Source organism: Melozone crissalis, unplaced genomic scaffold (assembly GCF_028551555.1).
Source record: "Melozone crissalis strain CALT ecotype California unplaced genomic scaffold, PUWL_Pcris_2 ptg000042l_1, whole genome shotgun sequence".
Classification (NCBI taxonomy): Eukaryota; Metazoa; Chordata; class Aves; order Passeriformes; family Passerellidae; genus Melozone; species Melozone crissalis.
This window is the reverse complement of record NW_026535820.1, coordinates 27,030,985-27,054,264: the sequence shown is the minus strand read 5'-3', so window position 1 is coordinate 27,054,264 and position 23,280 is coordinate 27,030,985. Positions and strand designations below refer to the sequence as shown.

The 23,280-nt window shown below is 35.4% G+C and overlaps 1 protein-coding gene across 3 annotated transcripts in view; it reads left to right on the top strand.

The window, feature by feature from the left end:
- The window catches only part of RTTN (rotatin), a 79,515-nt gene extending 56,496 nt beyond the window's left edge, over positions 1-23,019 (top strand). For all 3 annotated transcript variants that reach the window (XM_054285307.1, XM_054285305.1, XM_054285306.1), the window contains 13 exons: positions 408-498; positions 1,506-1,659; positions 1,814-1,951; positions 2,795-3,006; positions 6,509-6,614; positions 9,864-9,958; positions 13,459-13,536; positions 14,959-15,085; positions 16,794-16,993; positions 18,776-19,043; positions 20,309-20,412; positions 20,768-20,837; positions 22,425-23,019. In XM_054285307.1, coding sequence (XP_054141282.1) covers positions 408-498; positions 1,506-1,659; positions 1,814-1,951; positions 2,795-3,006; positions 6,509-6,614; positions 9,864-9,958; positions 13,459-13,536; positions 14,959-15,085; positions 16,794-16,993; positions 18,776-19,043; positions 20,309-20,412; positions 20,768-20,837; positions 22,425-22,507 — 1,726 coding nt within the window. In that variant the 3' untranslated portion in view covers positions 22,508-23,019. The remainder of the gene's footprint in view (positions 1-407; positions 499-1,505; positions 1,660-1,813; positions 1,952-2,794; positions 3,007-6,508; positions 6,615-9,863; positions 9,959-13,458; positions 13,537-14,958; positions 15,086-16,793; positions 16,994-18,775; positions 19,044-20,308; positions 20,413-20,767; positions 20,838-22,424) is intronic.
- The last annotated feature ends 261 nt before the right edge of the window (positions 23,020-23,280 follow it).

Sequence of the window (23,280 nt, the reverse complement as noted above, 5' to 3'; positions counted from 1 at the left end):
TTTCAAGAGCATTTGAAGTTGCTTTTCATAGTGCAATTAATAGAAAAAATGAAACACAGACAAACAAACATAAAACCCCAACAACCCTGGTGTGAGTACAGCTTATATTATTACAGAGCTGTTTATTCTTCTAGAGGAAAGAAAATAAGAAATCAAATAGAAAAAATTGATTTTTGCCAGTGCAGTAGCAGCTATTGGAATTTATATTAGTCTAGCTATTTTGAAACAACGTACTGCTGCTATAGTTGCCATTGCACTAGACTACTTTAAAATAGTGGGGTTTAGCAGTAAGAGCGTCTTACTTTATTTCTACTTGGTTTATTTATATTATTCTCTTCTATGGAATGTTAAGTTAATAGACTGTTTAATTACTTAACCATATTTCTAACCAATATATTTTGTTTTAGTCTTGTTAGTGCTAATCTGGTTGAAAGATACATCTTGGAACTGAAAGCTCCATTGGGTCATCAATGTCATATGGAACATGTAAAAGCTCAGGTCAGAGAAGCATTTGTTGCTTCCTAATTTTTTGAAGTTATGAATTCATTTATGTTAGCATAATTTATCTTCATTAACATAGTCCAGACACACTGTTATAGGCCACATTCATGTGAATCTTTTTGCTTTTGACAAAGCTTAAGTGAAAATAAACTATTTTATTCAACACGGAAGAATTAATTTCTGTGTTAATTCTTCACAGAATAACACAGAAATTGGAATGACCAAACTGAAAAAGAATTGTCTTCTAAAAGTATAAGTTAAATTTAGGCATTGAAGAAATTATGTAATAGAATTTTTTTGTATGTTACTGAAGTATGAGGCAGATATAGTTACTGACACATTGGATGTTTATTATCTGTAACACACATGGCTGCATTGCTTTGTCTCTGATCCTGCAGACACTTACATAGTTCTCAGCTAATTTTGATGTATGCGAACCATATAGGGTTGCTGCTGATAGAACTACCTTTTTATCAAATTTAATTCTGGATATACAATATATAGAATATGCTGTTTCATGACACAGCCATTTCGTAGCTTCTGCTGCTCTGCGTTCAGATTTACTTGGAAGTAAATTACTCTTCTAATTAAAGAAATGTGTTTCTGCAGAAAGCTTATGAGAATGAATAAATAAATAAATATGTCAGCTTCTGTTTCTAGGAAGACACATGTATTCTTCAGTATTAATGACCATTTTTGTGTTTTCCTTTGTGACCATCCAATGAGTATGCTGCTGTAAATGTAGCAAGAATTATGACCTTCTCACAAGGAACTTTTGCTTTGCCACTAGAAAATTGATTGCACATATGTGTTTCCAGTCTAGGGATTCTGTTTCATCCTCTACAGTAAAAATTGAGAGAAACATTTTAAATTCATGTTCTATTATTTAAATGGTTTTTATTAAAACATTATGAATCAGTTAAATTAATGTGAGTAAACTTAAAATAATGTGGAAGGTATAAATATATAGCTTTATTTCATATCTTTCTACAAATATTTAACAGGTCTTGTTACTACTTCAGTACTTGTCATCTGTGTCCAGGCTTCTAAAATCATGTTTATTGGTGGACTCTGATCTTGTAAGCCAGGATGAACTGCTGAAACCTCTCTTAGGGAATACCTTCAGGATTCTCACCATACGTCCCAAAGCTGGCTTAGGTAATGAAGTACTTTGTTTCCTTTATAACCAGACTGAGGCAGGTCTTCATTTAGGTACCACCTTGAGGCAAATGGACAGGTGTGCTCAGGCTCAGCTTTCCAGGTCTGTGCACATTTTTGAGTGGTTTGATTTTTTCCTGTGTTATCTTTGCAGATCCCGAGTTAATGTCTGTACTTCATGAGATGTGGGTAGACTCTTTCAGCCTTGTAGCTACATTGCTGTGGAAAAATGGCCAGATATCTTTTCCATCTGTGACAGCAGCCCTTGCAAATCACTGTACAGCAATAATTGGTAATGACTATTCCTGCATGTTTTTTTTTTCCTAGCAACTAATAAACAAATAGAAAAGAGAGTCATTGCTCTTTAGATGCTATTAAGTAATTTCTAATGAGATACCCACAATGAAAACCAATGTGTCCAGAGCTTGACTGACTTGCTTTGTTTTCTTCACATGTATGGATGAATGATTTTAGTTGTAAACCTTAACCAAATGTGGCATTTGTTAAATGATCCATTAGCACTTAATTTTTTCCCCCTTCTTTCTTTTTAAATATCTTGCATAAAAGGAAAGCAAAGTTTTGAGGGGAGATAAGAGATATAGAAATCCAAGATTATTATACAGGAGTTTGTTTTGTGCATTTTAATTATTCTTACATTAGTTACTTGTGTAGTTAGGCAGAATTCTGTGACATGCTTCAATACTGAAGTATGAACACAGTCCAGACAAGCTTGTGCATGTTAAGAGATCTACTGAACCCAAATCCAATTGCAAATAAAGCAGCTAATGCATACTGTTGGTTTTATGATGTATGCTGTTGATAAAATAAGGAGAGTTCAAAAAATTGCTGGACAAATAAGGGATTTGAGTGAAATGGAGATTGCTTTTTTTGTTTTATAGTCGAATGCAGAGCAATTAATTCATTGAACCATTATAAAACTCAAACTTTTCTTTCGTAGATTATTTTGAAGACTTATAAGATGCATAGAATTTTTAGAATTCCTTGTACGGTGCACAGTATAACTGCTTCTGGGTTCATGTGCTTTCTTTGATAAGTCTTTCTGTGTCCTAAAGTATACTTGAGCTTTTTTCATAATGAAATGTAAAAATTTTCATTTTTTTGTTTAACCTTTTAGATACCATTTCTGATTGTATTCATCTGTCTACCACATATCCTGCTTTATATGTGGCTAGTTTACAGTTCCTCTCTGTCCTTTTGAATGAGGAAGGAAGAAAACAGCTCCAGGATAAGCGGAGTGTGTGTCAAAATCCAACTATTAGCTTTCTTCTGGATCACACTGAAGAATGCCAGGCATCAGTAACTCAACTTACTGCTTTAATTATTCAGGTATTTAAAATTTGACAGTGTGGTTGTAGGATATACTTTTGCATTTTTTATTCTTTTATTTCCTTTATATTTAATCCTTCCCTTATTTACAGGTTGGTAGAAGTAAGCAAATTATATGTGAAATTTGTGTCTTATTTTCCCTCCAAGTTAGTTCTTTTATCTATATTCTGTAATTTATGTGCAGATTGTCACTGTAACAATCATAGTAATCTATGATTAGAAGTGTAGGTTTTTTCCTGAATGATGCACATGATATAAAATGTCACTTATGATTTCTGTTGTTCTGAAGTCATTGCCTTACAACTATTTTTAATAAGTATCTTATTACTATTTTACTATGTAAAGCATATTTTTTTGACATTAATTGGTCATATATTGGATGGTGTGAGCAAAAGAGTGCTCTCTTGGTATTCATCTCCTCTCTTCCTGTGGATGCTGAATTCTTGTTGAATAACCTTACTCCTACCAAGACTTGTCCTGGTATCTGTCACAAGCTTTGTGCTTCTTTCCTGCTCTGCTGCAGCACTGTAGCTCTATTGTATCTATTGGGGCATGGTGCTCTGTCCACTGAGAACCTGCTGTCTTCCAGGGAGGAAAAACTTCCCAACAGGGTCTTTCTTGGTCACTCTACAGGCCACCTACCCTGAATTCTCTATGTCTTTGGCAACTAACTTCAGATAATTTCAGGACACAGTGTTTTCCTGTGAGGGCATGATTCTCAGGGACTCAAGTAAAACAGGGGCACTTTGATCAAATCCCATAGTTTGCTAAATATCCTTGGGTTTTTGTATTAATGCTTGCATATGTGCCTGAAACGAAACTCCTTGGCTCTGGCACAAAAAGTATGGTTGCATGAGAGTATGTCTGATAAAGACATGTTGTAACATTCCTCTAATTTCATACAAGTGTACATAACTACTTATCAATCTGTGCCAGGGGACCATTCTTGCGCTGAGAGCAGAAAAAGTTGATACAATGAAGAATGAACTGCAGCCAGTCAGTGAAAGGACATTAGATATAGTTTGAGTACTGTAAGAGACATCAGCTTTTAACATGCCTTTTAACTGTTCAGAGGTGTAGACAGACATTGCATTTTGCTCATAAAAGAGTTCAGAAGATAGCTTATGCTCTCTGGGTCCTTACAGGGCTGCTATGATCTCCCCAAAAGGATAACAAAATTAGGAAAGAAACAGCTTCAGTTTCTTAGGTCAAAGTGCATGTATTTATTTACACCCCCTTGAGAGGGCAGTGGAATGAGCCCATGGGATGTAAAGTAACCTATTGAAACAACAAACACCTAAACAAAACTGCCATTAAAAATGCAAAAAACAACCCAAAAGATTCTGGACTTTCTTCAGGAGAAGCACTTTTAAAGAGAAGCAGTCAAGCAAATAATTGGCTAACATAGAAAGGGAAGGGAGACTTTTCAAACAAACAGTCATCTCCATTAGTCATCTTAAATACATAAAATCTACAGAATACCTGACATATGCAGTGGCAAATGCTAATTTAATACCCAGTGTACAGGCGTGAATATTAGTAGATCAGGTCTCAACTTGGAATTCATTATCACATACAAGAAATCTAGTAAGTGCACATGCTGACTTTGAAAGGCTTTGGTTGTTTTGTGTATGCAAATGTTAATCTTTGTGTACGTGTGCTTCAGATCAGAAACAAAATTAAGAAGAGAACCATAATCTATATATAAACTCTCAAATTTTGGCCCTAACATTTTTTCCTAGGTGTAAAGCTTACAGTATAATAGAAATATTGTGATCTCCCCTGCAACTAACTTGCAGTAGGTGAAGACTAACATAGCCATAGCCATAGATTTATGAGACATCTTAAATTTATTATGCAACATAACCTCAAAAAATAATTCAGTATCTACTCTCATTTTAATACTTTTATTATAGTTGAAAACTATAGAATCTTTTGACACAAGGCATTATAAATTTCTAGAGTTATTTTTTCCATTCAACTGGTAGTTAATTATTAATTAATTCTTAATTACTTGTGCTCCCTATGCTTGACATAAATTTTCTTTTTTTATTATGAACTGCAGTTCTTCATGGCAGTGTAAGAAAAAATGCATAAAGGAGCATGCTTCAAGAAAGAACAGAATTTTGCTAGTGTTCAAGATAAAATTTAGAAAATAGTAAGATGAAATTAAAACTTTTGAAAAAGATACAGATAGAAGACAACTCACCTTAATTATTGGACCACTTCTAATCTGCCACATAATACTTACAGGAAAATGCCCAAGAGGTTGATAGGGAAACATGTTTTGTATCAGTAAAGTATAAATGAATATTAAGAAAAAGTAAAAACATTTAGAAATTTATTAGGGCCGAAGCCTTTGAATGGATAAGTCACAAAACCTTCATCTTAGGCTATGCAAAATTGCTGGAATTCAACAATTTTTTCCTTCCTGGCTTGTGTCAATTAGTTTAAACTTTAAGCATTTATTCAAACATCTAAATTTTTTTAATTTGAAAAGAAAGCATCTCCTATCAGAACAGAAAAACAGTTAATTTACTTCAAACATTCTTGTAATGCTCTTAGATTTGAGATTTCGCCAGATCTAATAAAAATTGTTATAGTCTAAATGTAAGTTTCTTTTTTGTTGGTTATAAACACAGAAATCAGTCCATGCTTTGGTGCTTTTATTTGGTGTCAGTTTTCCTTATCGATGAAGGGTTGGGATTTTTCTAATTATTAACTTGCTATTCTATATCCTTTGACATTTTCACCCCTAGGTACCGTGAACAGTTCAATAAATTATGACCTTAGAGCATACATTGATATTTTATTGCATATGAAAATTTGAAAAATTATTAGTCCATTAATATATTATGTATGTGGAATTAAAATTTGTGAGGTATGGCACAGAGAGTGCTCCTTTCCTTTCAACTATCTTGTTATATGACTCCAAATAAATATTCCTTTGAAAACAGAGATTATACTTAGCTTATTAGAAATGTGGTGATGCTCACAAAGGCCTCACAAAACTAAGATAAGCTGCCATTTTTCACTGGTTAGTAAAAGTATCTAAAATAACTGTCAGTGATTTTTTTTGGAAGTAATTTCACTGTATTTAATCTCTTCATCATCATTGTGTAGAAGGAAAGTGAGATTGCACTAAAGACATCTCATGAGTTGTCTGCAATACCAAGCCTATTCCTGAATATTAGGAAAACAATGGAATGCCAGGATTTGGAATCTAGACCTTAGAAAAGTAGAATGTTAAGAAAATGATAAGAGGCGTGGGCTTAGGAGAAAAAGAAGAAAGATTGAATTTTAAAAAATTAGTTAAAAAAAACCCCAAAACACTTTGCAGACTGATTATAAACATGAATATAGGGAGGGAGAACTCTGTTTAGAAATATAGTGATAAATCATCCAAATGAAAATATAGATTCTGACAATATATTTATAGCTGTGAATGCTGCTTTTAATATGGTCACTTCTTCATTTCAGTAATGAAATTGCATTTTTGTAGGTCTTTGAAAGAAAATCTTCAAAGGATGTGCTGAAAGAAGTTGCTACAAATGCACTGTTGTCTCTGTTAGCTGTCAGTAAAAATGCCCAGAAATGTGCTTTGGAAGGTGAGCATTTCAAAATATATGTTTAATTATATGTGAATCAAATGCTTGCAGGTGTTTTACATATTACCTAAAGATTGTAATTTTTTTTTTCAAAGCAGGAGACCTAGGTTTCAGTGGCATGGTTGTTTTTCAGATTTTCACTAAGAAATCTTATTAATAATTAAAGTTTCAGCTGCAGATGAAATATTATGTTATAGCCAGTTTAAAACCCTGTGGTGAAGTCACAGATCTTCACAGATCAACACAGATCTGTGTTGGAGTAAGAAGAGACCTGTTAGCTTTTTACTACTAATGGTATATTCATCCATTAGAAACTGGAGATTTTTCACTGGCAGTATCTTCCAATACTTGTGTATGTGAAAGTATACCCTGTGTTTTTAGTTCTGGCTGTACCTGGACGAGACTTCTTTGTTCTTCCCTGGTTCTTTGATCCTATTTTGCAGTTTAAGTAGGACTTTCTTCCCTTCACAGTAGTAAACCAGCTTCTAATCACAGGCTTCTTGTGCCCTCTAGAACATAGGAGAACGGTGAATTTGCATTTCTCATGTGTTTTACACCTTTTGATCTGTCCAAGTGCACTTTGTCTTGGGTGCTTTCCTGTAACTTACATCTCTGTTTTTTCTGCTCTGTAACCTCCACTACACTGACATTGATAGCTTAGACAGATCTGTGCAATGTCTGATCCGTATAGTGAAACTTCAGGTCTTACCTTTTCTGCTCTTTCCCAGTGTATTTGTTCTGTACTCAGCCCTTACTTCAGTCAGGCTGCTACTTCTGTTGATGACTTACTAGATCTTCTAAGTTCTATCTTCCTGTGGAGGCACTTCCACTGCAGGAAGTGCATCATTCTGTGCTAGAGCAGCCATCAAGTCGTCCTTGCTGTTGTGCAACACAGACCTCAGAAAAGAGGAAGACAGTTTCTGGGGCTCAAAGCAGTGTTCTAAAGACACCTGCATCTCTAGCATCACCTGTGTAGCTCTTAAAGACTGCTTTGAGTTAAAAGTCCAAAGTCCTACACCTCAAAAGGTACAAGCCGTTACAGCAGTAGAGGCTGACTGGAGAGCTGAAAAGAGGGCCTGGTAGGCAGCAAACTGAATGTAAGAAGGCTAACAGCATCCTGGGCTGTATTAACAGGAACACAGCCATTAGATCAAGGAGGAAAGTTTCTTTTCTCTGCTTACCACTTGTTAGACTAAATCTAGAATAGTGCATCCAGTTTTGGCCCAGTACAATAAATGTCAGCAAACTGGAACAGGTTCCCCAGAGGGCCATCAGGGTGATTGTGTTCACTTGTCATTAGAGAAGAAGCTGATGGAGTTGACTTATGTTCTATCTGGAGAAAAGAAGGCTTTGGGAGGACCTATGAGCTTTTGAAGAAGTTGGAGATGGATTTCTTACAGCAGTGCATGGTATAGGAGGATGGAAAGAATGAGCATAAATTGAACCATGAGAGTCAAACTGCCTGTAAATAAACATTTGCCCTTTGAAGGCAGTGAAGCACTGCTAGACATAGTCTGCTGTCTCTGTCTTTGGACATTTTCAAGACCGTGCAGGGTAAAGCTGCAGGCAAACCTTGCCTGCTTAGAGCTTGCTCTGCTTTGAGGAGAAGGTTGGGTATATGACCTCTGAAGGCCATCTCTTCCAACTTGAATTATCCCATTATCATGGAATCATAGAATGCATTGGGTAGGGCCTTTAAAGGCCATCTAGGTCAACCCCCCTGCAATAATCAGGGACGGTTTCAATTTTATCAGGTTACTCAGAGCCCTATCCAACCTGTTTCCGGGGTTGGGGCTTCCACCATCTCTCTGTACAACCTGTTCCACTGTTTCACCATCCTCATTGTAAAAACGTTTCTTCCTCATATTTAGTCTAAGTTTGTCTTCTTTTAGTTTAAAACCATTACCCCTTAAAACAGGCCCCACTAAAATGCTTGTCCCCATCTTTCTTAAGCTTTTCCTTTTAAGTGGAAGGCTGCAACCATTCATGGACCGTTCTTTTCTCCAGGCTGAACAATCCCAACTCTCTCAGCCTGTCCTCATAGATATATTAGATCCCTCTCCGGATTATTGTTGCTCCAACAGGTCTTTTCTGTGCTAAGGACCCCACAGCTGGCTGCAGTGTTCCAGGTGGGGTCTCACCAGCAGAGCAGAGGACCACTCTGCTTTGGATGCACTCCATGATGCACTTGGCCTTCTAGACTGTGAGCTCACATTGCCTGACCTTGTCTACCTTTCATTCGCCCTAATTACACCTTGGCAGGGCTATTCTCAATCTTTTATTCCCCAGTCTGTATTGATAGTTGGGATTGTCCCAACCCAAGTGCAGCACCTTGCACATGACCTTGTTGAACCTCATGGGGTCCATCTGGACCTTGAGCTTGTCTAGGTCCCTCTGGGTGGCATCTGAGACCTCAGATGTGTCAATTGCCCTGCTCAGTTTGGTGACACCTGCAAATTTGCTGCAGATACACTCAATCCCACTGTGTTATTGATGAAGACATGAAACACTATTGGTCCCAATATGGATCCCTGAGGGACACCGCTTGTCACCCCTCTTCATCTGGACATTGATCCATTGACTGCTACCCCCTAGGTGTGACCATCTAACCAATTCCTCATCCACTATCCAGTCCACCTGTCAATTACATAACTCCAATTTGGAAGGATGTTGTAAAGGACCGTGTCAAAATCCTTACAGATGCCCAGACAATATTGGTAGCTCTTACCTTCTCCACTTACATAATCACTCCATCATCTTGTAGTGACTTAAAGACTCTAGATCCAAAGAAAAAACCCTAACTCTACATTTTGCCCTTTAAGTCACCTGAATGGTTGCTTTGCTTTGTCTCACAAAGGATGCAGCAATTCTGCTGTTGTTAGGGAAAGGTTGGGTAAAATAAATGGGTGCTTTAATCTCTTGAAGTTTCTCGCTTCTAAGCAGCATCATTGAAGATATCCTGAAGAGTTATTAGTTATTATCTGCTCTACCCAAATCATCTTCCCCTCTCAATCTTACCAGTCCTTCCTTTGGTCATTCCTCTAATGAGACTTTGTTGCAAGAGGACTCAAATGTATTCTTGCTCCTTGAGAACATTCAGCTAGATGCACTTAGTCTCTGAAACTGTTTGCTACTTCCTGATATCAAGTAGAGAACAAGAAAATCATTGCCAGAAAGATACTTTGGTTTTTAATAAAACATTTTTGATTGTGAATGTAATTATAAATGTTACTGGTTTTTGTCTTCCAGCTGACCTGATAGACAGCTGTATAGAAAACATGAAGCACATCCATGCACAGCTGAATTTGGATTCCCTAAAGCCTGGGAAAGCACAGAGAAAAAAGGTAGCTATAAAACCAGAACACTGATAGGATAAGGCACTCCCCAGCTTTCTTTTGTTTGTTTGTTTTCTTGAGGCACATAGTGCTTGTCTGTGTCCTGGATGAGACAAAGTAAATGACAGCTTGTAGTGGATCCAGATACTGGAGCTTCTATAAAATTCCATTATGTTAGAACTTCTACCAACTTAATTATGTCACACACTCTTCCTCCCAGAGGTCTCACTAGTCTCAATTACCTTTTCCAACATAGAGATGGCTGCTACTTCAGGAACGTCGGGCAGAAAATCACCTTGGTTCATACTTTGCAGCTGCCCAGCCCTGGTTGTTCACTGGAGAAAGCCCCTGGGCATGTCCTGGTAGTTTTTTTCCATGCTTCTCTCTGGTCCTCAGGATCTTCTCCCATTTGCCAGATTGTTCCTCCAACTAGGATCTTCATATTCTTCTTTTTGAGCCCATTTCTTTCTGTGAGGGACAATCTCTTTTGAGGAATTCTTTTTTATCACTAACTTTTCTGTCCAGAACTCCAAGTTTCCGTTTGCCTAAACTCAGTAGTCTACATGTGAAGTACAACATGATCAGCCTCTGAATTACTGGTTTTGTTTCATGTCTTTTCATGAATTGAAGGATTCAGGATTTCCTACTTTTAGTCCAGGTTATCAGAATAAGCAACTAGTCCATCCTGGCTGAAAGCAGCAAATAGCAGGCTGATTGAGAGTTCAAAATTCACTTTCATATATCCACTCACATACACATCTCATCCTTTTGTAATCTGTCATATTTGTAATTCATTATATTTATCTTATAGCAATATCAGAGTATTGTTTTCAAACTTAGTTGGACTTTCAGTCTTGACTTCATGGCCCTATCTAACACAGCTAATTTTCTCCATCTTGTTTCCACAATAATATTTTTTTGTTTTCTTAAGCTGTTTTTTTCAGTGTCTTTCAACCAGTGCTAGCTATGTTGGTTTTGTCTGTTCTTGCATCAGTCAATCTCCCTCCCATCCCAAAACTAGTTCCATTCTGCTTGTGCATGTAAATAATAGCTTTTTTACTTTCCTATTATCTGGCTTTCAGTATTATTTTTTTTCTCCTCTCCTTCAGATTTCATCAGATCTCAGATTCTGTCATCAGACTCAATTGTCCCTGATTTTTTAGCTTCTTTTCAATTTTGGGTCTTTTTAACCTCCTACTTGTGGTCCTTCCACTGCCTGCATTCCCAGTAGTTTCTCTCCATTCACAGTTAATTTATTTAGCCTTTGTTTTTCAACCTGCCTTCCAGTTCTTCCAGGCTCTCATGTCACCCAAGTCTTCTTTACCACATATAGACATAAATTATGTCTTGACATGATACAACGATTTCATAAGATTTTTGTTGCAATTTGCTTGTTCTTTTGCCACTTTCATCTAAGAGAATTAATAAAATACAGGCAGTAACCTCTGCTGTCAAGTTTGATATCTTGTCCACTCCCACATAAATCAGAAATTGCAGAAAACACCTTCTTGTAGGGTATTTCTGCATTGCTTCAGCTAAATAGTATTTTTCTCTGAGGTTTTGATACAGACATTAGCCTTGATTTGTGAGAGTATGAAATTGTGTTTTATGACAATGAACTCTTAAAAAAATTTGAGTTTGACCTTGAGATTTGAATGAAATTGGAGGAAAGGAGCCTCGGAGAAAGTTCAGAAAAGCAGCTTATGTTTAATTGAAAATTCTTTGAAAGATTTGCAAAAGATTTTGTGTCAGATTTCCTACTTAGCTTGGACTGTAGGTTGTTGCATCATATGTAAGTGCGCTGTTCATCATATGTGGTACATAATGACAGTTTCATGTGGGGGACACTGAGACATTGCTCTCATGGTAGATTTAGCTGATCATTCACAAAACTGTCACTTCATCCACTTCAGAGCACAACTCTCAGAGGAAAGTTATGACAGCTTCTTTTCTTTTCTCCTTTCTCTGACTCTTATTGGGAAAAGTGTGCTTTACCTAGCTTCATTCTCAGGTCAGCTGAGGTGTTTTACTTGATATTCCTTTTCTTTCACAATAATTAGTGTGATGCTAATAAAGAGCGTGAAAAGTATTTAGAAGTAGTCAAACTTTCAAAAATCATGTCAAAATATTATTGTAGTAAAAAGCAAGATATCCTGAAATAAATACATCTAAACAATGCTATCGATGCAATCCATAACTTTTTCAACCTCCTAGAAGTTTGTACACTAAATATGAGTTGTACCTTGTGGCATTTTAATGCTATTTTACTTATTAAGTAAATTAATATATAGAGAATTCCTTGAAAGAATTCTTAAGAGTCTTGTCTTAGTGTTAGCATTTTATTTGACTAGAGGTGAGACAATCCAGTTATAAAATGTATTTGTAGTAATGACTTGTATGTTTCTTCCTGATCTACTACACCTGGCTTTCATTAACCTTTTTGCAGTGGGCTGTACTGCAGAGTACTTCATCTCTAAGTGGCATCAAACACATGATTTATGATGTGCAAGCACATCATGATTTATAAGCATGCATTGTTTCTTCACCTTGTCTGATATTAAGTATGAATCCTATTTTACGTTTTTGTTCCTTTATGCTTGATAAGACAGGAATAGTATCCTGTGGTGAACAGGCTTGTTGAAATTTGGTAATCTTTCAGAAGTGGTTTAGTGTGTCACCCTTAAAGGAATTAGGGCAGCCATCACTGCCCTGTAGTGTCACAGCTCTGTCAAGAAGATAGATTCTTTGTTCACTTGTAACTTGAATCTCAGGGTAGCACCTCACTGTCCAAAGGTCTGTGTTTATTTTTGTAATATTCTTATCAGGTTGGAAGTTATTTATAGCTTCTATATTTATAGTTAAGGATAGGAAATTAAGATCCTGGGAGTATAAGGATGGATTGGCCTGACCTGCTGGTCACAGATCACAGAATAGTCTGAATTGGAAGGGTCTCCCAAGGATTATCAAATCCAGTTCTTAAATGAATAGTCCATATAGAGGTCAAACCCACAACCTTAACATTATTACCACCATGCTTCAACTGAGCTCATCTCAGGGTCTGAAAGACAGAGCTAATTTAACCTTGTTTTCTTCCAAGGAAGAAAAATAAATTCTTCTAGGGAATGATTCATTTGACTTGTTTTAGACATGTACTTTAGGATGGAACAAATACTCAGGAAGGTTCCACCCGTTCTCTATTAGTTGTAAGAGAAATGGAGCTCACCTGTACAGATTTCTGCTTTTGGTCACATTGGTGCCCTTAGAAATAGTTTCTGTGGGTTATGAAGAGAGATAAAGGTAATAGGTTACTGGTTATAAATGTCTTTAGTAAATGTGCTTGAAGCTAGCTGAGATGAGTTCTACGTGAAATCAGAAGAAAAGTGCTGAGCAGATGTGACCCAAACACTGATACCTTAGATTTGCACTGCTTCTTTTGAAATATCTTTCCTCCTTGTACAAAATTCATTCTGTCTTACATTGATGATGTTCAATTATTTTTCCCTGGATAGGAGGATAACCTTATCAAGGAGTTAAGGTGTTCAATGCAGCTCCTTAGAAACTGCCTCTTTCAAAATGAAGAAAGCAAAGTAAGTATTTTTATACTGAAGTAATATGAACACATTTAGTTATTGAATAAAGATATTTTTTTTTTCTGCTTTGAAGTTATTTTCAAGCTGGCTAAATTTAAATTTGATATTAATGGCAAGAAATACTTCTTCATTACTATTATTCCCACTTCCTAAGAATACTTCACACATCTATTAGGAACTTAGTGTTCATGTGGAAACATAATCTCCCAATGGTTTCAGATGGCTGTTATCTTTTATATCCACTTCTGCTTTTTGTAAGTCAATAATTATAATTTTCAAAGCATACAACATGAAAAATGGATGTGGAGAAAAGTGTGGGGCCACCAGAAAGGTGCATAGAGATACATTTCAGATCTTAGAAATTTATTTCCTCTCCATACCTTTTTTGCCTTTCTGAAAGACAAGAAAACTCCAAAACAACCCCAACAAAACAAGCAAAACAAAATAAAATCTAAAAAAACAATTTGCTATTTATTTTTCTTTATCTGAGTGAAATTGTACTAATCCTCCAAAAGACAATTTTGTTTTCATATCTGTGTATTATAAAATAACTTTTCTTGTCAAAATCTTGAAAATCTTTTCATTTTATTCTTGTGGTTTTTTTCTCCGTTCTTTTCAATTTCTTTTCAACTTCCATTCTACCTACTTGTTTTTTCCATGGAGAAAATACTACATTACTTTGTTTTCACTTTATCCTGTGTTTGTTCTTTCTGATCAGTGCTCTTCCTCTTTCTTATTGCTGATACCATTCACACATTTATTTCCACTTTCACAGTTTAATTTTTCTTGGCATTGTGTTACTTGTGCTGTTTATACAACTTGGGCTACTTTTTGCAAATGCAGTGATAAAACTACAAGATTTCCTGACTTACCAGGAGTATCCCTTTTCCAGGGCATGTATTAACATCCTTTTTGTATGCAGAACACTTGGGGCTGAATAAGGCATCTGATTATTCCTGAAGTCCCCATAACTTGGTTGTGCCATAACTGCAGCTAAGATTATTGTGGGAAGTGTTTCTTCTTTTGAGCAGGATCTGCAGAAAGAATTGCTTGGAGGATTGAAGGAGGTTGATAACTGAAAATTTCTATCATTTGCTCTGTATACAACTGAACTCTTGTATTTCCATGCTTTTTGAATTCCAATAATTGCTTTGGAAGGAGTTGAATAAAACTTTAGAGAGCTCTTGAAAAAGAACAACTTGGAATGAATAAAACTTTACTTTTGTTTGCATATCTTTCAGTAATTAAGATATGTGCTGGTTTGTACTGGCATAGAGTTAAATTCATTGGTTGTTGAAATCATGGTGTCAGTTCTCTGTACAGTCTTTTAAACCATTAGATAAAAATATGGTTTTCTCATTCTACATTTCATTTTCAAAGGACTGATTGCATTTGAAATTCTTCCTCATATTGTTGTAGATGGCAGCACTCAAAGCTCATCTTGTTCCTGTTCTGCATTCTCTGTGGCCGTGGTTTTTAGCAGATGATTCCTCAATGGAAATAGCTCTGCATTTGCTTTGTGTCTACACTGCAAACTATCCTGCAGGTATGAAAGTCACTCTGTGGTGAAATACATCAAAATATTTTAGCAGAATAATTAAGACAGAAAAGCTCAATAAAGGGAAAAGAATGTTTATTGCTACCGTGAGAGGAAAGTGTAAAAGCGCTGCTCCATCAAAGTCCATCAAGAGTTTTGATTTTAATACATTCCAGACTTTTGTTCAGATCTGGTTCAAGCTGTTGAGTTTAGCAAGAGTGCAATTGTACTAAAGGATTAAATAGCATTTAATTCAAACCATTACGTTTGAAGGTTTTGCTGAATGTCCTGCCAAACTGAGTAACATATTACAGAAGTACTATTCTAGGAATTCTTTAATAGAGAACAGTGCATCAGCACTTCTCAATCCTTATTGAGAATAATTCTGGTTTTGAAATAATCAATCAAATTCAATTTTGTATTAAGTTTCTTCAGTTTATTTATGCCTTGGACTCAGTAGCTTGCATTTGTATATTTTTCATAAGAAATCTCCTTTTAATTTGATCAAACCTTTTATTTCCATTGATAATTATCCCCACTACTAGAAGCCTGAACTTTCTTCTAGCATGGATTTTTTTCTTTCCATATCCTAGTTATTTAGATTTAGCAAATCATAAATAATGATTTGCAAGTAGCTTAAAGAGACACAAAAGTGTCTGTTCCTTTCTCCCTGTCAGGATACCATAACTGTTAAAATAAATAATTAATGGTTAAAATGTGACTATTTTTTGAAGTTAATGTCTCCAGACCTTAAATGAACTTGGAATTACTTTTTTCATAAAGAATTTCTTTAATATGGGCTGAAGAAGTGTATTAGTCAGCTACAGAGTGAAAAATAGAAATGTCCTGTCCACGTGCAAGAAATCAAGCTGACGTGACTCTAGGCTGCGTTTTTTTCCTTGCTGATAAGAGCACGTGCTCTCTGATCAATCATGTTTTTTCCTTCTGTTGGGAATAGCTGGCTTATGGGGTGTCCCAAATTTACCTACTCTGAACTGGTTAACCACTCCTCCTCAGTGTAGGCAGAGAAATGCATGTAAATATTTGTCACAGTTAAACATCGTCTCATTTTTGTTTACTTTTGCTGTATAAGAAATTACCTGTTGTTGCTGATGGCCAGTGCCACTAAAGAAAAGCACATCTATCTATATTTGTGCAGAAGGCATTTATCTGTACTAGGTCAGGCTGTTCCCTGCTGCTGTATTAATTCAAACTTGTAGCTCTGTAGCACAGGATTGTGCATTCTTCTGTTGTACAATGTAGTGACAGCTGCAGACAGCGCTTATATTTCTCAGAAAAATATTCTAAGAAACTTATATTAATCCTTTCAAATTATACAGAGACCTCTTTTTCTGAGACAGTTTCAGAGGATCCCTTCAGATTCAACCTCCAAATACTTGTATAATTAGATATATGTTCTGGCTTTTAAAGAGACTTTCTGAGATGGAGCAATAGCTTCTATTTAACAGCAGAATCACCTCTTACATTCTAGAACAATAGAACAGTAGATGCCTATTCCACTAAAGTGCTACATTCAGCCACAATTCTATTCATAGCAAGTCTGATTGATTTCATTGGGGTTCGAAGAAAAGATGCCTAGCAAATCCTTTGAAAAGTTCCATCTCAGTGTTTGAGCAGTTGCACTGTTCTTACTATAGATTTTTCTTTTAAATACATATCTGCATTTCTAATATGATAAATGTCTCATTGCTTTAAGGTTGTGCTTCACTTTGTTGGGCCAGTGGTGGACAATCATCACTTCCCTCTGCACGAAGTGCAGCTGGCAATTCATTAATGCATTACATCTTGAAATTGGCTTCTCATGTGTCAAATGATAACAGCCCAGTTCAGCAGGTGGTCTTTTGTCTAATATCTAACCTTGCTCTGTCTCATGACTGTAAAGGCATTATTCAGAAGGTAAGTAAATGGTAACCTGTATTTTAGCAAGGGATGCAGTTTCCTTTTTAATAAACACTCATTTTAATATGGAGCGTCCTGTGATCATATAGACAGGCATCTGTGGGAATCAAATCCATTGTGTCTTCTCAGTTGTCTTAGTGTTCCCTAAGAGCAGAGTGTAATTCAGTCATACTCATAGTCTGGACAATTTTTGCTAGAGCTTTTTGTAACCTCTCTGTTTCAGTGGGTTGTACCATTTTTAATAGCCACATATATTGATAGCAATCACTAGTGGATCAAGCAAGTGAGTAAGCTGTAGAACAAACTGCATGTGAATGATCAAGAAATTAGACATTGTGTGAATCATTAGGTATGCTGTGGGAAACATAACCTTTGTAAAAGTTCTAGGAAAAAAAAGCAATGATTGGATGTTGGATAAAAATCTATTCTTATTACACAAATGTACGTAATGTCTTCTCCTTTCTATATTTTGTATATAGAATGATCCTTACTCTGTTTTATGAAATGTGCTTTGAAAAATCTGTTTCCCTTAAACTTTGATCATTTAAATAAATTCAAACCTTGAGAAAGTCAGCTGTAGTAGTGACGTGATAAGATGAGCTAACTCAATAGAAATTATAAAAAGTGAGTTTATTTCTAGCAACTTTTATAGTAGTTGATTAATTGCAAAAATTTGTTTTGATCTCCATTAACAATGTTCTGTTCTTGGACCTAATTACCTGTTAGAAATGCAGGGAGAAATAGATCTTTTTTGGATGCTAATTTTGAAAAGCATGGTCATACCATTGCAAAGTGGCTAATACTCAAACTTTTTGAAAGAAACAGTTTGAGATCTCTTCTGTAGTAGCTGTTGTATTCTGAGAATTGTTTTTGCTTTTATGCTCTTCAGAGTTTCACTCTAGTGGGATAGTACTTCCTTCTCTTTCTTGGGCTCTGCTTTCATAAGTGTAAGCAATGCTGAATAACCAATTCCCTCTGTGAAAATTAAATTACCAATGTTATATTCACATGAAGAAAACCACAATGAGTTTGTATGCTGGTTGCTTGCTTTCAACCTGATGCTTGTGTATATTGTCAAGATTCAGTGAGCCTGGGAATATTTAGTAAAGGACTTTTTCATGAGAGGAATTAATGTCAGAACGCCTCCCTCTTGCAACAGGGGAATTGATTTTCATCTTCTCACAATCTCCTTAAAGTGGAGGCAAAGCTGAGATAGTTTATGTCATATCAATGCGCAGTTCTTTTTCTTAAAAGCTTACAAAAATAGAGGACATTGCTCTGGCTGGCAGTGAAGGGAGGAGTGGTACTGTAGGTTCTTACAAGTCACTTCCAACTCAAGACATTCTGTGATTCCTTTAACATTTTTCAATAGGATGCAATAATAAGTAAGGAATCAAGAATGCATTAACAATAGTGCATTGATTCACTTAAAATGTCACTAGCTTATTTTTGGGTAGAAACAATGAGTGCAAAGCAAAAATCTTCTGTAGTGTGGGAATTAGTCTTTAAAGAAATATATTGTGTTGGATCAACTTTTCTGTGTCTACACTGCATAAATTATTATAGAAGAAACTGTATGTTACCATACTAACTTTTTAACCATGCAGCAGATTCTTTTTCATATGTAATTTTTTTCAAAAATTGTTGACTTATAATGGGTTGCCTTTAATGTATAAATTTAATAATGCTAGGTCAAGTATGTGGATTGGAAGGTCAGAGAACAGCAAACAAGCCATGGAATACTATAAATTCTGAAACCCTTTTTCTTCCTTCTAACAGAGTAACTTCCTGCAGAACTTTTTATCTCTTTCATTGCCAAAAGGAAGTAATAAAAATTCTGGTAACGTGTCTACTCTCTGGCTAAAGCTGCTACTGAACATATCTTTTGGAGAAGATGGACAACAGATGGTTATGAAGATAAATGGCTTTTTAGACCAGATCATTGAAATGTGTAAATACAAGCACAAAAGCAGCCAACATCTAGCACTTCTTATTCTACATAACATATGTTTTAGTCCAGCTAATAAACCAAAGGTATTAGGTAATGGTAAGTATCTGAAGGGTGTGCAAACTGTTGTTCTCTGAGAATATCATGGCTTCCAGAAGACTATATTTTCATGGCAGTTTGGGTTACTGACCAAGAACTCAATGTTGTATTTTAGAAGAACATTTTTTTAAAAAATTAATTTTTAGAATTACAGAATACATATTTTGGCAGAGAGACAATTACAGTAATACATAATAATAATAATAAATTAATACATAATAAAAGGAAAAGGAAAACCAAATAAATAGTTTTCAAAAGCAAATCAAGATTCGTTGTTAGGCAGATCATTTGGATATAATAACCGATTATGAATGAAAGGATTTTTGCGGTTTTCTCAAACAGCTAGTTTTGCAGGGAGGGTTGAAGGATTCTTTGTATCAGTCCATTTGAAGTAATTGAAGTTCCTATCTTTCAACTAGACAAAACTTTGTTAGCTTATGCAGATAATCAATGTTGAGACAAACTATTGTATATCCTGTCATGTACAAAAAATGTTTATGATAGTGATAAAGTTGTGTCATGGCATATATATTTAATGTAACAATATGTTCAGAACTTTTTTCTTGGTTGTTTGTAGAAGGTGTGTTTCCTTCTCTCATTTAATTGCAGAGAGAATGCTTCTGTCTTTGTTTTAAATTCTCAGCAGGTTTTCCATAGTGTCCATGCTTTTTATTTTTCTTAAGATATGGATTTACTGCCTTAATTAAATATACATTATTTAGTTACATAATCTATGAATTTTTGTTGTGAAGTGAAGAAGCAAAGTGGAAGAGTTTGGCTTCAGAGTAATTCTACAAAATTAAAGCACCTAAAGTAGGGTGGCACATATTTCTCATTGGTTGCAAATCATGTGCATAATAAGTATGAAGGGAGGTAGAAACATCTTAATATCCATCCTGATGTGACTCTAATTGTGGCTACTGGGAGTTATAAAACAGTTTCACAGCTTACTTCGTCCCTAAGCATAGCTGATAGCTATACATAATGTTCATGTTTTATTACTGGTGGCTTAACTTTTTAGCATTACTTGGTTTTGTTTGCTATATTGTTTTTAACACTTCTTTCAATGTACTGTGCTGATTTTATGAGCATATTGAAATTTAATCGATAATAAAGTTTCTGTATCCTCTGCCATACCAGTACTAGTCATAAAAATAAGTATACTCCAAGCATCAATCTACTGAGGCATGTAAATATATTTGCATTGGTCTTGATTATATTTTCTAGATGCATTTGGTTTCATGTTTTTTTATTTGTCTCATTAGATCAAGCAATTGCAGTACTGTCTGCCTGTTTGGAAAGTAACAGTCCTGCTGTTCAGAGAATAGGAGCAGCTTCGCTTTGGGCTTTGCTTCACAACTATCAGAAGGTTAGAATTTAAGAAATCTGTGAAAAAACTGTAATGTTATACTTTTATGCTGTAAACAATACAGTAATCTCTAAGTAAATAATCATAAAGTTTACAATAGTCATTCTGGTTTATTTTAATTGCATAGCTGCTGAGGCTGAGAGATTAAAGAACATGGTATAGAAGCAGTTTGTCCTTTGTAATTTGTGACTTCTTATATAAATGCAGTCTATATGGTGATACAGTTATATTAATTCTAAAAATTCCTACATCTCATGCTCTGATAAATTATTGTAATTTTTTAAACTTTGCTGTTAAGGAGTGATCATGTGGGCAAGAGAGCTCATTGTGTTTTGTGTGTTTGTGTGTGCTACAGGCAAAAGTGACTTTGAAGAATCCATCCATAAGGAGAAGAATAGATGAAGCTTATTCTTTAGTGAAGAAAAGTAGGTCTTATTTCTACTTAATGCCAATTCTTAATTTTTCCATCATTAAAGCATTTCAGTTTATATCATCACAGTAAGCTTTTGTTGTGCCACAAGTTTTTGAAAACATACTTTTTCCCTAAAATCACAATTAGCAATGTGGCTTATGGTTAGGCATCTTATAAATAGAGATGGAGAAAAATGCCTTAGGTGAACACCTTAGATAATTACCAAGGTTAGTTTTGAAGTATAGGTCTGATGATGCTTGCAATAAAAAGCCTTTTCACAGTACAGTTGTGTGAATCTTTAAATCTTAAATTTAGTGATAAGAAAAATTGTTCTTTTAGCAATGCCTTTGCCTAACCGTGCTCAGCCTCAGGATTCTCTGTTGAGCCACACAGAGATGGGATCAGAACAGAGCAGTGTTCCCACATTAAGGCATTCTGGCATGGGTTAGTGACATTCTGAAAGCTTCACATTTTTGCTTAAGTAACTGAACATAGCTCTTGTTTGAATGGCTGCAGTACAATAGATTCAGCTGAAGAACATTCAGTATGGAAAGTGTTCAAACACTGATCTGGAGCTTCAGTAGCTAATAATGGGTTTATTGGTTGTTAGTCACATCAAGTTAGTCTAATCTTGAAAGGACATGATAATTTCTTTTTAAGCTAATGAGATTTCTTACTAATTTAAATTGTTCTGGATGTACTCAAATAGGTTTATTGTTTAAGGGGCTTATAATACAAGGTTTCCATAGTATTTGCATAACACATTTGCCACAAACTTTCTCTCTACATTGACCATTGTTGGTATCCTAATAAGGAGGAGGTGTATTTTTGATAGAACATCTCATCATTTTTCCTGTGCTGTCACCCAAATTCATTAATTTTGTGAACGTACTGTGGTTTCAAGTTCAGCCATTACTAAGTCAATCCTTAAACATAACAGTACAACATTTCACATACTGATAATATATTAACAAGTTTGTATTGTTCCTTACAGCAGAACTACCACGGATCAGAGACTTTGCTACCTTGTTGAATCAACAAGGTAGAAAAATGTACCTTTTACAGATTAGCACCTCATAACATTAATCCCCATTTATTTATGTACTGCTATAGAACATGAAGGCCCAGACTGAACTATTGATTTTTAATTCAATAAAAAATTACGTATCAAAATAAGGAATAGAAAAGATTTTATGCAACTGTCATTATTATGGTTTATAGTTCTGTAATATGTCATCAATATTGTCACTAGAACATTCCTGCATTAAGGATCCCAACTAGTCTGTGCTTGTAAAGCTTTGATCACTTGACAGTGATAATTGGGCTAAAATGGTAGGTTGTTATTCTGAGTACACGTGGGGAAATATTTCAACCTGGCTATTGTTATTTTACGTTTCCTGCTTTGTCATATCCAAGGGTAAAACCAAAACAGACTTTGCAACATAAAGTAAAAGTATTTGATTTGTTACTCATTAATACAGAGGTTAAGGTCGTAAACCAGCATGAGTTCTTGCAAAGCATTTAATGCAATCTTTGTAAAAACAATTGTGTATTAAGAATCAACTACAAATTCAAATCTTGGGGTTTTTTTTCCTTTCAGGTTCTCCCCAGCCAGAAGAAAATGAACTACATGCCTACCATTTAAAATGCTTAGAGAATATAGTGCAGCTTCTTGATTGTTAATGGTCATCAGTCAACTTCTCATGTTGAAATCGAATAGCTTGTTCAATGAGAGCCTGAAATTTGAATAAAGCCCTTCTGATTCACAGATTTGTGACAGCAGCAGATTTGCTGTGAAAGAAATTTATGAAGCCTTTGAGGAAGGAGTTCATCTCTTTGAACCAAAGAAATTGCACTGTTTCTGGTTCAAACTGTTTGTACTGTAATCCCAATGGGAAATTATAATTATGCTACTATGTAAAGTATGTACACAGAAGAAGGAATGTACAGGGGAAAAGATTCGAAAAATGAGTAATTTTCTTAAATTATGCATTGAAATTGTTACTGTACAGTATTAGAATTTCTGATTTGGATTGTTCTTAATAAAGGGGTTTTTCACTGAGGTCAGCATTTGCTGTGAGTGAAGTGGAATTTTTAAGATTGCAGGTGTGCACAGTGTATGCTCAGATTCAAAAACTGAAAATGGTGGCAATTGAGGTGTGTTACACATATTAGATGCAGAACAGCAAGGTGTGTGTTGTGGTTTTGAAAAAGATTTCAGTTCAAATTGCTGCATGTTTTTTAAGATGCTAACAATTGAAAAAGAGCTCTCAATTGCTGATATTAGAGGTGACAGTTATGTTAACGTAGCAGTTTTTTCAGGATATGGGGTGTGTGCATCCATTTTAGTTACATTACAACAACGTAGAAAATATTTGAGTCAAAATCTGTTTGTTTCTAAAGACTTTGAATCTTTTGCTTAGGGCAAATTCTCCCCTCTCTTCCCCCCCACTATT